The sequence below is a fragment of the Polistes canadensis genome, unplaced genomic scaffold (assembly GCF_001313835.1).
Source record: "Polistes canadensis isolate GaletaPanama2010 unplaced genomic scaffold, ASM131383v1 scaffold_191, whole genome shotgun sequence".
Lineage (NCBI taxonomy): Eukaryota > Metazoa > Arthropoda > Insecta > Hymenoptera > Vespidae > Polistes > Polistes canadensis.
The window spans coordinates 25,200-39,921 of NW_014569738.1; the positions used below are offsets into that span (position 1 = coordinate 25,200).

Sequence of the window (14,722 nt, forward strand, 5' to 3'; positions counted from 1 at the left end):
ATAAAATAAAATAGCGAGATGAAAATAAAAATGAGTTGTATCGAACTATCGTTAGATAAATTATTAAATCCCTATTGTCAATAGTTTTTCTTTACTAAAGTAACTTATCCCCCATTTTCGTTTACTCTTTCTTTCATTTATTGAAATTCGACTATTTAGGCTATGTCTGTCCGCGTATTATTTATTATTATTATTATTATTATAATAATATATACTCTTATGGCGATATAACGTCATCGTTAATATTAGAATTGAGAAAAATCCTAATCCTTTTCCGTATAAGCTTGTTCAGTAACCTGCTTTTAATATATTATCGCGTGCTCGTAGGTAATTCGTTTGATATTACACATATATATATATACATATGTGTAAATACACATATGTGTTTATAATATTCGCGTTCTTCTACTTCTATATCTCGTGTCTCGTAATTTCGCACGTAACCGGGACTTTAGGATGTCGAGCTTTACGCGATTACCGGAACACCTACGCTAAGCTCACATTACTTCCGCTTGCATACATCATTCGTGGAACGAGCGTGATTACAAATTTTCATAATAATCTTTCGTGTAATACGCGTGTTTTAAAAGGAAAGCAATCGTTCGCGTGTATTTTCTTCGTCCTATGGAAATAAATTATTACGAGAACGCGCGGTGGTTTGTTTTATAAATATGAATAAATAAAGAAATGCATTTTTTTATTCCCCTTGCACTCGTTTTGTTCGCCAAAAAAAAAATATCAAACAATAATATGGATACAATAATTTTTCTTTTCAAGATAATAATTAACATTAAATTTAAATGTTTCCTAATATTTCATATTAAAAATCGTTTAACTAGTATACCTTGGAATATTTTTATTATTTCAACAATATCGTTCGTTAAAAATTAATAACGATTGCTTCCCTTTAATATTAAATGGAAAGTAAATTAGCCAAGAGATTTTAATGATGTCGACAATTATTATCAATGACGATTATAACTATTGTTTCAATTCTATACAAAACGATATTAAGCATGTATGTTTTCTCGAGTAAAGTATTGTTTTTTAAACGATATATTTATACTACAAGAAAAAAAAAAATATATGCATAACTTCTCTTCACAGAGATGCATACAGATGCATACATACATGTTAACGCATATTGTTATATCACATGAACGCAAAAAAAATGTTGAGAATTATACCCCATAATTCGATTCGAACGCATACACGATATTACCTTCCATCTTTTCATAATTTCAATTCTATCAATACTATCATACTATTATTCTCGAGACATGTGTTGGAAGCACGACAACTAAAGAGGGATTAAAAAATAAGAGGAAATATCCTAGGATCGATAAAGGTAGAAGAGGATATTCCATTATACCGTCATTTTTCATCCCCCTTTCTTTTTTTAAATCCGGATCTTTAAGTCCATCATCATCGTCATCCTAAATTCGCTAGACCTAAAACCTCTTGGCAACTTTCCACACACACACACAGGTTCCACTTATACTTGGTAATATGCAAATGAAAATAATCCTGAGAAAAGGTCGAACGGGTTTAGGAGGGTGGGGGGAGGAGGGGTAAACGTGATGGGGAAGTCGAGTATAATCTATAGAAAGAATATATATATATAATATATATATTTAAGATAGAAAGGGTTGTATATTCTATTTTTTTTTTTTCTGCCGAGTCGGCCAGCCGCTCGGACGAAATTCTTCCTCGTCATGTTGGAAAATGATTGGTTGGTTGGTTGGTTGGTTTATTGGTTGGTTGGTTGCTTCTTGGCAAACGTCAGGCTAACGAAATACACGATACACCACGTTCGATTTTTGTAACGTCGCCAAAAACTTCGATCTTTTGCTATAGGACATGCATTCCTCGTTGTTTTTTTGTGTTTCTTCTTTTTTTTTTTTTTTTTTTTTTTTTTTTTTTTTTCATTATTTCTTTCTCTCTCTCTCTTTTCCTGTCTGTCTATCTCTTCATCGAAACTATCAGATTGAAGTATAATATATCACTAGGACTCTAGTGATAAATTATCTTTAAGAGACTGTTCTTTTTTTTTTCTTCTTCTTCCCCATTTCCCGTTTAGATTTTTGATCGTTGTTCGGCTTATCTATCTCCTTTTATATATTTCACAATTTTACGATATTATTATCTCTCATCTTTATCTATCTATCTATCTATCTATCTATCTATCTATTTATCTATCTATCTATCTATCGGCTTGAATCTTTTATAGAAAATGGTCTCAGGAATGCTCGAACTAGATTTAAGAGCACCTTTGAAAGTCAGCTGCTCGACTACTTTTGGAACACGTTGCCTTTTACTTGTTTTTTTTGTTCTTTTTCTTTTTCTTTTGTCCTCTCCCCTTTCTTTATTAACTTCATCCATCCATTTATTCTTTCTTAGTTCACCGAATCCTACGAAAAGGCAAATGAAAATGGGAGTGTCGAGAAAAAAGAAAAAGAAACAAACAAGGGTATTAATAGTAAAGTAACGGCACATTAATTTCGTTCGTTATCACTTCCATAATAATTCATTTATCTCTATTTCTCTTGAAGAAATTCGAGATAACGAAGCGAATATTCATGGTGATTCCGTGATGTCTTCTTACACGTGATGCAGCAGCAGCAGTAGTAGCAGCAGCAGCAGCAGCAACAGTAATAGCAAATAGGCGTAGATATTATCATATACGAGGTTGGAATATGTTACCCATCATCAGGCCACCATCATTTATGTGTGTACGTTCGAATAGCATGGTAATTATTTCCTGATCATGGGGGGGTGTGTATACGACATAATGACGTAACAAAGATGACGATTTCCTCGTATTCATTTCTAAAGTCTATGTATATAATGCTGCATGTGTATATATATATATATATGTGTGGTGTGTGCATGTTAATATATATATACACTTTCGAATAATTAAAGTAACTACGTAAGAAAATCAAATAATAATTGCGTACGAGGAAAAGTAATCAATTAAATTGGGAGGATTATGGAAGGAAGAGAAGATATCGATTGTTAATCCTAAAAATCCGACTGAGAAGTGATCAAACCACTCTCAGCCGTTTCCTCGCGTCGTCATAAGGGCCTGGTTACTTCACCGCACTCACATTCGCAGTGCATCGGATAACCTCGCCTATCCACGCGGTTGCTGATCGAGTGGTCACTGGAACAGAAAGAAGAATGATAGTCAAGATTTAATAAACGACAGATAACTAAACTTTTTTTGGGTTTTCTTTTTTTTCTTTTTTTTTTTATCTATCTATCTATTTGACCTGACCTATATAAACGTTTTCTCGTTGCTGTTTACATCGATGTTCTTTCACGGACATCTGTTATCATCGTTCGACAAATGCATATACCATTCTATATCTGCATATATATGTTTGTTTCCTTACACTTGCATCTAGCCTAGCCTAGCTAGCTAGACAAATAAATTGTATTATTTTCAACAAAAAAGTATAATACACATAAGTCGAAATATGAAACAGTTAAACAAGAGGAGAAAACATTTCATTAATTTTTTAATTCATTTCAATTCATTTTAAATATATTTTTTCCCAAATGTTTTATTACAAATTTCAATATACCGATATGGCAAATGAACGTGCTAGAAACGGACGTAGTTAGGAAATATAGAACGTGTACGTAATTGTCGGTCAATGCAGCAACGTAATGCATAAGTAATGTACAACGGAAGAGCTACCGACACATCACGAATGTCACATATTCAACCTGACCGACATACTTACGATTAACTGATCTATCTATCACGTGTTCTAATAGATGATTTATTCGTTAATCGTAACTTTCGTAAAAATTCTATTCGATAGTTCGAACGAACTAACGTATACAATAATTCTGATTGAAACGTTCAAATATATGAACATTTCAATGGAATTTAATATTAACCAATACCCATCCATTGAACCAACGTGATCTGATCCTTTTCCACTAACCATCGATTGATTTTACAAAACTTCAATATTACTATTATTATTCGTTACTCTTTTTTTAATGAATTCCCTCTCTTCCATTGTCGCGAATCTCAATAGGGGGTAGAAATGTTTTTAACCTAAATTCCAAAGTACGCGAGACCCTTTACTGATTAAGTAGGCGATGGAAAGAATAGATGATGGCCAAACTCTGGTCACAAAGGGTCTATTGTCAGATAGAAGAGAGGTTACTAACGTGGATAGGCAAACGTACTATGGTGTACTTCCTTCGACAAAACGGAGCAAACTAGAAGTGTCTGTTATATCTTTTTAGAACTATCTATTTCTATGGAACTCGAGCCTTAAGAATATTGCATATTCATTATCTGAACAGTTTCATCGTGATAAGGCGTTCAATAATACACATACTCTGATTTTCTCTTTCATTCTCTCTCTCTCTCTCTCTCTCTCTCTCTCTCTTTGTGAACGACTACGTCGGCCTGTGAGATTTTACAATGGCTGTCGTGGGGGTCGTAACATTCTACATAGGCCGAGAGGGAAATTAAAGAGCGGAATCGAAAGAAACCAACTACTACAACGACAACAAAGAAAAGAAAAAGAAAGAGAGGAAGAATATCAAGTAAAAAGAATCCGAGAAAGATGGATGATTGTGTAATCTGTGCACCTAGATGAGAAAAGAAGAAAGAAAAAAAGAAAGAGAAAAAAAAAATTATTCTAGATAGTCACGCGTAACCCTGACCCACATTATATATTCAAGAGAAGTAAGAACGAATAACTATAGTATTATTCGACTATAGTAAGCCGATTTTATCAGGTGGACGTCCACGCGCGTTATGACTCAATAATACTAACTCATAATATCGCGTGTTGCACGCATTAAACACCTATCTGGACTTCTTCAATTACGTGCCTCGAATCTATGGTTATTTATCATTTTTGGTTTTTTTCATTTGTAATTAAAGAAAAACGTAAGTTTATCGTTGAACTCGGACTAATTCAAATCCTCGAACTAATCTCAACTTAACGATAACAAAATCAAACTAGTAATCAATCATTTCTAATTTATTTTTCAATCCTTTTTTAAAGTTACACTAATAAAGAATAAAATATATCAACGTGTTAGTATAATTCGAATACAATCAGTCAAAGGGGGGTGGGAGGGATGATTTTGAATGAAAAAAATTAAATCAAAAAAATCAGGTAATCTTGTTTTTATATTTACAAAGATAATTGAGATAATTCTAACTTTCTACTTTAATAAATCCTACACCGCACAATGAGAGGAAAAAGGATTAAAAGAACCTAAAAGTCTAGCTATTTAGAATGGATGTCGTAACGATGAGTGAAATAAGAACAAGGTCCATAAGAAAAATAAAAAAGGATAGAGAAGAAGCTTATCCGTATCCTGTCAGACTCATGCTTCTCACTGAACGACACGGCATTATATCCGGGCACACTTTAATAAACGTCTCTCCTCCGACAAATCCAATTTCGTATTACGGTCGTCAGCATTGAGCTTAGACGATCTTAAAATTTATATCATTCGCTACTCCAACTGCTCGCCGTGATCGTAACTTTTCCTTTCAAATGAAAGAAAATATCTACTGGAAAAAAGAAAAAAAAAAAAATATCTTCCTTCTATGTGTGTTTTTGTTGTCTCTTTTCTCTCTTTTTCTCTCTTTAAAAAACATTACTGAAATTTACTGATAGTAGTAACCCTTCCTACAATACAGTTTCGTTATAACATGATTCATAAATTCTGAGGAATCTTTTGTACAATATGCAATACTTTGGATAACATTGATTTTTGCAGATAACATATTTAAAAAATTCAATTATCTAATAATGACTCGAGATGGAAATAATATATTCAGGGTTTCATATAACAAGGTTTCATGCAACATGGTATTTTTTAGGAACCTATCTACAATTTTATAGGAAGAGTTTTCTTGTATATATATCGTTGGCATTTTAAAAAATGTATAATACCACTATCGACGTAGAAATATGTGTTCAAAATATAATAAGAAATTTAGAAGAAATACACAGGTGATCCCCTTGACACCACCGTGGCTGAGGGGGAAGATAGGGGATTCAAACTTTTCTTCAGGAAAGGTTTTACTACGAGGAAAAATGTTAGACAAGTTTCTATATTTTTTTTTCTTCTTCTTCTTTTTCTTTGATCCCATTGATATGATAAACAAAATTCGCACGATATTTGCTTATACATAATAAACAAAATATTTTTGATAGACATTTAAGGAACAACCGTTTTCCCTCCTACCCCTACCCAACCCCCTGTTCCTCAGTTATCCTTTGAATCCCACCCTTTCACAAGGAAAATTAGGATATTTCTGATCGTAGTCGCTTTTGAGAGTAACTCGTGCGTGTCTGGCCTAGTTAGCGTGATCCAAACGAACTTACGTTAACCACTAGAAACAGAAAGAGAGAGAGAAAGAGAAAGAGAGAACATTAGATTCCCGTTCTTGGTTTTGTTAGTACACACGTCTTACTTCGATTAATCTATAACTCGTTTTATCTTCACAGCACACGATGTTATAATATATTATATATAATACTCAATTTATTTTCGAAAGAAAAAACTTTCAAGTTTCTCATACAATTGTGTGCAATAAATTTATTGTAAAATCCTATTCGTGCAAAATTATAATGTGATATATATATATATATCATGTACCCTGTCCCACCCCCATCATCTCATTATACCTTGTGTCTCGTATTGTCGCATAATTAATATGAAAAAAAAAATGATAGAAAAAGATAGATCGATATCGTTTGCTTTTATTCTACGAACAAGTAGAGTTCAAATATGATTCTGAAGTAAAATTTATTCAGTCAAATAGTAACTCGAAAACCTGGAACATATTTCCACGTGTCATTATTATTTCATTCTTTATTCTTCTTTTATATTTCTTCTATTTCTTTTAATATTTTCTTCCCCCCTTGAACCGTTTGACTGACAGACATAAAGACGAAAAAGTATTTTGCATAATCTCATATCGCTTTGTAAATTTATTCTGGAACATCCAACGACTTGTGCACGAGGCGGTTAAGAACAGAAGGTCGAGAATTTGATGCAAATGAATTCCAGTTGTCCAAGAGATAGTGATGGTGGTGGTGGGTGGTGGGTTGTGATTTTTAATAGCACGTTAAATCCATATCTTCAAATCGAAACTGTGTGATCGATTACGAAATTAAATTAACGAAATAAAACATTTCTTCTTCTTTTTCTAAATCATCTATTTAATCTTTATTATTTACACTTTTACTATATAACATACTTTTTGGAAACGTACCAACCAACGTTGCATGATATCGAACATTTAAAAGGTAAGGGGGAAAAAAAAATTAATAAAAAATGGGGAGAGGAGAGAAAGAAGAAGAAATCTGGATAACATAAAATTTAGGTTAACTACTAGGGTTAGGACAACAAAGCTGTACCTTCCTCGTCGAATCTCGCGAATCCCTGACCTATATCCCTTCCGAGGGTAGGTAACAGTTTCATGGCGTCTGCGATGCTGCAAGCTTGGAAATCGAAATTCACGGTACGTGTAGTTTTTCAAGTAGACGTTTAATTAATTTTTTTTTTTTTTTTTTTTTTTCGTTCGTACGTACGTACGTTGATATCTCATAACCACAAATAGTTATACATATATATATTCATATGTAAAGTTTAAAATTAATTGAATATTTAAAAAAAAAACTATATGAAAAGAATGAAAAGTTTTAAGTTTATCGTCACGATTCAACACTTTTCAATCAGAATTCTTCCGTCCTATTACCGTCGTCGTAATAACGTCGAGTAAACGTCACGTCCTACCTTTTCTCTAATAATTAGCTTCCGATAATTATTGGCGTTGCGGCCGATCACTGGCAGTCGTCTCTCTTCGTTCATTAAATGAAATTTTATGCTTCCTCTCTATTTCCAACAAATATGGACAAACTTTTACGTCATCATTACCAAAATGTAATATAACTTATGACGACGATGTTGTATGTTGTGGGTGGGGGGTGGTGGTGAAGGGAGAAAAATACATTATTTTCAGCTTAGCGTACAAATGAAATATTATTTTCAATATTATTCCATATATTCAATAATTTTTGTTGTTCTTTCATATACGCACAAAATGGAAATCAAAGTATTTTCTCTATCCTACGCGATATTAAAGATTATTATTATTTTTTTTGTTTTTTTGTTTTATTTGTTTATTTGTTCTTTTTTTACGTTATAATACTACGAAAGGTATAGAGAGAAATTTGTGTTTTTTAATAAATTTAAATAAAAGGATTTGTGTGCCGAATGTGGATTTTCTAAAAAAGAAAAAAAAAATGAAAAAGGAATTAATCGAATTTGTAGTAGTCATTCCAATTTGTTCGTTTCTTTTTTTATTTTTTTTTTGCTATCTTTCTAAAATTCAAATTAATTTTCATTATTTTTATATTATTTTGAAATTCTTTTATCTAATAATACATTTGATAATTTATTTCCAAAATTTGTCTATATCTATTATATATTTGAACAAATTCATGAACGCTTACAAATTAATATATTATATATCTGGAAGAAAATATAATTCAATTTGGAAGGAATAATACCTAATATTTCATTTTACCTAGTTTATCCTACATACGCTTTACGTATAGGTATATATATATATATATACATCTATACTTTCCTCGTGGGACAAATTTGTACGCTTCGTACAAATGGCAATTCGAGAACGATTCAACAAATGGCGCTTTTAAGGTACCGACCGTTAAGTTTTACTCCGTGAGAGTTTAATCCACACCGGACTGCACAAAATTACATCCATTTTGAGTACATCCTGCACGGTAGTTATACATCCTACTATTATTTTTCGGACCATTTTTACACGAATTTCTTAACATCCCTACGTGATATCAACGAGTTTTACTTTTGTTCAAACAACCAAACTACCACTGATAGCTTTTATCGTTATTAAAAAAAAAAGAAAAGAAGGAAAGAAATAGGACTTTTAAGAGTAGAAAATAAATCAGAACGTGGTGGTGGTGGTGAAGTTTTAAATCCAATCCCAAAGGGATCCAACGCGGACGGGATTCGCTTTACGATTCATCATAACGAGAAAACATATTATGCAATTATGGAGCTTTTTGCGGTAGTCCACTTTATGCATATGCAGTAAACGTTAGTAGGTACAGATTGCGAAGGTCGTGACCCGGTCAGCGAACAGGTGCGAAGCCGCCGCTTATCGATTTCCATTAACCGAACGACGACAGGTCGAATTCATTCGTTTCGTTTCGTTTCTTTCGTTTCATTCGTTCGTTCGGTTTAACGTTCATTCGATTTCAATAACTATTCGATCTTTTCCACCCCTATTGAGAAACAAATCAAATGACCACGATTACGTTAAACGTTAAACGTATATTACGTGATCATTTATATACGTATAATTGTTTATTAAATTCATTTGAAAAGATTTCTTTTTTTATTCGCAAGAGAAAAATAAAAAAAGGAACTATATTTATATCTTCTTGCCTAACTCATTACTTCAATCTTCTTTTCTATGTTACTCCAGTTTTTTTCTTCTTCTTCTTCTTCTTTTGCTTCATGGTATCAGTGTACTTATACAACGATGGGAAAAAAAGTATAAAAAAGAAGAAGAAGAAGAAGAAGAAGGAAAAGTTGAAGAAAAGTTTGCTAAATTATTATTACATTTTTCTACGAGAGTACTTTACTTTCGATCTTGGCTCGTTAACGAAGCAAAAAAAAAAAAAGGAAAAATGGGGGGGGAAAAAAAAGAAAAGTTGGAAATTTAAAAGGAGCCAATCGAGTGTTGGAACTCGTCCAAAAACTTTGGTGGGGAAAAAATAAAGAAGGTTCCTAGGCGTTCGTTGATCGCGTCTAAAACGCATTAAGCGTTCCATCGATGATATTAACTTCACTTTATTTCTTTTTCCCATCTTCTTATTTTTATCCTTTTTACGAATAAATTATTTCTAATCAAAATCTTTTTTTACGTTTGATTATTAAAATAAAAAGAGAGAGAGAGAGAGAGAGAAGAGATTTAAACGAAGTCATTAAATACGTATAGAAAAAAAAAAAATGGATGAATTCGATTGAAATAAAATTAAAAGAAAAAAAATCGAATAATTTGTCTTGAGAACAACTGAAGAAGAAGAAGAAGAAGAAGAAGTAGAAGAAGAAAGAAAAAATGACGACAACGACGAGTAATATAACGATAGGTAAGAACTTACCATGAATAATATATATCGTTGCGAATAGAGAAAAATTTGCGCACGAAGTAACGTCAATACGACGACGTGACTTTATTTCCGGGGAAAGACAAGAAGTTTGTTCTTGACCGAAGTATAATGCAACGCCAAAGTATTATATCTTTGACTATAAGAACGCGATTATAAACTTTTCGAATAATTCTACGTTGAAAATAACGCACACAACTTGTATTGTATAATAATATTTTTTAATACGCGTGCGTGTTCACCTATTCTCGTCATTTATTGTTTATCAAAAAGAAATACAAACTTTTTATTATAGAAATTTTTGTCAGAGTAAAAAATGATTTGTAGTTAAATTAATTTCAAAAGATAGATTAACGCTAGGCATATCATTTTGTCAAACTAATCACTCATCTGTTGAACGAATATCAATGTTATATATACACATAGATAAATACAAAGAGAAATACGTACATATACCATATATATATGATAAAATAATTAGTCACACGCAAACGATTTATATTCAGATCTGTGTGTGTGTGTGTGTGCTGCTGCTGGGGAGGGAGGGAACGGGGTGTCATCGTATCCGTCAGTCACTTTGCTAGTAAAATTTATCACGCACGCGAAATAAATGTCCTATACCTAGGTAGTAACTTCCCTAGACTAATGAGATACCGACATGTAGACACATTTAGTAAAAGCACGCTTTCCGCTCGTTATTTGCCAATGATATTTGCTTTGATATTGTTATAAGATTTTCATTGTTTCGATATATTGATTGATATATTATAATATTACGAAAAATATATATAAATAAATACGCGAAATAATAATGAAAACATACAAAATATTAATAATTAATAAATATGTGTTTAACAGGAGAAAAATTGGAAAATAATTGATCAAAATATAATTCTAGTTGTTTTTTTATACTGTCCCCAACATATTTATTAATAATTTTATTTGTAGACGAGAGAAATAATTAATTAAATATTAATAATATTCTACATGAAGAAAAGGGGCAAGTAAAGTTGACATAGATTACATCTAAACACTTTGTTGATGATTTAATAACGAAAAGATTTGAAATCATTGATCGAGAAATCAATCTATCGAAAACGAGAACAAGATTTGTTCGAGGCCGATGTTGAATAGTAGTAGTAGTAGTAGTAGTAGTAGTAGTAGTAGTGTAGTTTCCGATGTCGTCATATCCTTCCTACAGCTTTTACAAATGAGATAGCAGATTCATCGAACGAGAACAATCTAGGATATCTGGCCTATCAAGAGGATTTTAATGAACCTCGATGCGAGCTTCAATTTTCGAGATTAATCTTTAATCGAAAGTGACGATTAAAAAAAAGGTTAATAATAATTTATATATATTCCTACCTCCTTTTTTTTAATTTCAAATATTTTTTTAATCTCTCTCTTTCTTTATTTCTTTCTTAATCAAAGTTTCATGTTAAATTGTAAAAAATAATTATTGACGATAAGTATCGACAGTACGATAAAAAAATTACGACTCGTGTTTCTTAGTTTATCATTAAAGTCAATCTTCTTCAATCGATTTTGCATATTAACGAATCGTATAGTTTTAACTTTAAAAAGTATTACGTTTCGATAATATCAGACGATATTTTCTTTTCAAATGAAAGTACAACTGTATTAAAAATAATTCTACTTACATTTCACCCGAGCTTTATGTTTTTTTTTTTTATTTTTAACGAAGTTATTTCGTAGACAGTATATATATATAGGGATTTAGTAAAAATTGACGAATGAAATAACTTGGAAAATAATCTGGGGAAAAAAATGTATAATCCTCGTTTTTACGTTTCCTCGTGTTCTCTCAGACACATTTTTTCTTTTTTTTCTTGTATTACGCTTGGGAAGAAGGGGATCTAGTTAGTTGAAAAAGTCTTACAATCTAGAAATACGTCATTACAACATCAACGAGAGAGAAGAAACCGCTTCATCTTAATTCCCCTACTTTGATAAAAATGAAACTTACCCCGAAGTACTAGGATATATTTTTTTTTTCTTCTACCAGTGTGAAAAAAAAAAAAATGTCACCTATTCTCGTAAGGCCAAAACAAAGAATACCTATTACTATATATATATATATAGTAATCTCGAACTAACGAATTATTTTTTTCCCTCTGGAAAATCTTTTTAATTACAATTTCCTTTCCTTTCTTTTCCTTTTTTTTTCTTCTTCTTCTACGAATAAAAATAACTACGCGAATAATATTAATAAATTATATAATATTATATAAAACTCTAACGCAGAACTAGGTTATTAGCAATTAACATGGGGGTGGGGAAGTTGGGGGAAGAAAAAAAGAAAAATCTTACATAGAAATGAAGAAAAATATATCACAATAATAAAAAATCACAATTATGTAATAACTCAACTCGATAAAAAAGAACAAGGGGGATGGCAGAGAGGAAGGAAGGAAGGGCTTAGAATAAAGAAGAATAGAAAATAAGAAGAAGTAAAAGAAAAAAGAAACGAAGGAATTCGTTAGAAGTGGGTGGGTGTGTTTGGTGGTCGAATTAGAGCAAATCCTCTCGACCCCATCGTCTTTTCTTGTTCGTGAAAAGTAGCTGAAGAATAAAAACGAAGTGTTCGCGGTTGGGAGGAACGCCTAAGGGCGTTGAAATACCGAGTGCTGGCTGGGCCGAGGCAAAAGTACATTTTCAACGCCCACGGCACGACTCTACGGCACCTCGAAGGGCAAACCTTGCACGTTCGTCGTCCTCGTGCTGTGCAGATGCTAGCCGACAAAGAAGAAAATCCCTTGAGAAACTCGGAAACTCGTTTTTCCCCTATTCACCGACCTTACTCTCTTTTTTATCGTCTACCAATCTTTTTTTTTTTTCTTTCTTCTTCTTTTTCTTATATTTCATCTTTAGATTTCTTTCGAAAAATTACTTCTTTCTTTATCTTTTTAACACCTTGTACGATACTACAACACACTACATCTACAAGAACAATAAATTTTTGTATTATATATATTAATATTACTTTTTTTTTTTTCTTTAGAAACGTTAGAACGTATGTAAGTATAATATTGAGAACATTCTATACGATAGTTTACGGTGAATCTATTTTTACCAGGCTAAACTAAATGACTGGTTACGGTATATATCTAATGTAAGGGCAAATGAGAAACGACTGATCGATAAATTTTATTCTTTAGATATCGTAATAGAAGTGGGTTCGTCAATGTTTTTTCAAATTGCAAATATATATTAGTTATTAATTAAAATCATTTTCTATTAAGACTTTTAAAATCAGATTTAATCGTGTTGTAACATTAACGAATATATTTTATCTTTACTTTTTATCTACGTTTAATATATTTTTGTATATTCCGTGTGTATCGTTTCGAATATAAAATGATTACGTTAGATTACGATTAATTAATATCACATAATTATATTTTCATTGACGAGACAAAAAACAATTTTCAATTTTTCATCAATCCACATTATTATTCCCATATCATTTCATCTTTTTTTATTATTCCAACGACAAGAAGAATACACATTCGGATCAATATCATTTTCCTAAGTGTCCCGTTTTTTAGTAGATGCACATAATTTTCTCGTAATACTTGAGAATATAAGTTAATTCGTTTCTTTTCAAAAAGATTTACGAATTGACACCGTTTCAGACATACCATTTCCTTCCTTCTTTTATTCTTTTCTTACTTTATTTCTTCCGATTATATTCCCATGTGATTTATCGTACCAATGCATTACTATTTCTATCCCAATTCGATATATTATCTTCGATTATTGGAAGAATTGACTAGTTTCGATAGATGACCTCTAAGTATCTCGTATTAAACATTTTCTTCTCTTTATATTCATATAATATATCGATCGATTTATATCGAAACTATACGTGGTGGTTGGTTGGTTGGTTGGTTACTACTACCACCCCGTTGTATTTGATTTACGTAATGGAAGAACACTTTTACGTAACCAAGATTGTATGCAACCGTAATTCGTTTTCTCTTCAAATTATTCTTCTCTCGATCTTCATTCCCTATCCCCACCCCCTTCTTCTACCGATAGCCATAAAAATTCTTAGAAATTCGATCGATTAAATCGCATTAAGTTGTATTTTCCTATCGAACAACTTTTAATAATAACCCATAGGAAAAGTGCTTTTATTAATGTATCATTGTATTTTAATGCACGACACTCTTTGGTTTCAAATAATGTTACTTCTTTCTCTTTTTTTTTTTTTTATTTCTTTCTATTCAGATATTTTCCCATAAATCGTCCAAAAAAATTTCTCGCGTAAATTAATTAAGCTTAATGGGGTGTGTGAATATTGAGAGAATGAAAGAATGAGAGAGAGTGTGTGTGTATACATTTGGATATATTATATAAATGAAATTAATATATTGATTATACAGTGTGTCAATAAATATTTCATGATAACTAAAAGCCATTAATAATTTTTCACAATGAAATTTGATTATTGATTATTTCAATTTGACTGATTG

At 31.6% G+C, this 14,722-nt stretch overlaps 1 protein-coding gene across 1 annotated transcript in view; it reads right to left on the bottom strand.

The window, feature by feature from the left end:
* Positions 1 to 1,661: 1,661 nt before the first annotated feature.
* Positions 1,662 to 14,722, bottom strand: part of LOC106789572 — a 21,663-nt gene continuing 8,602 nt past the window's right edge. The window contains exon 3 of the mRNA XM_014753911.1: positions 1,662 to 3,166. Coding sequence (XP_014609397.1) covers positions 3,079 to 3,166 — 88 coding nt within the window. The 3' untranslated portion in view covers positions 1,662 to 3,078. The remainder of the gene's footprint in view (positions 3,167 to 14,722) is intronic.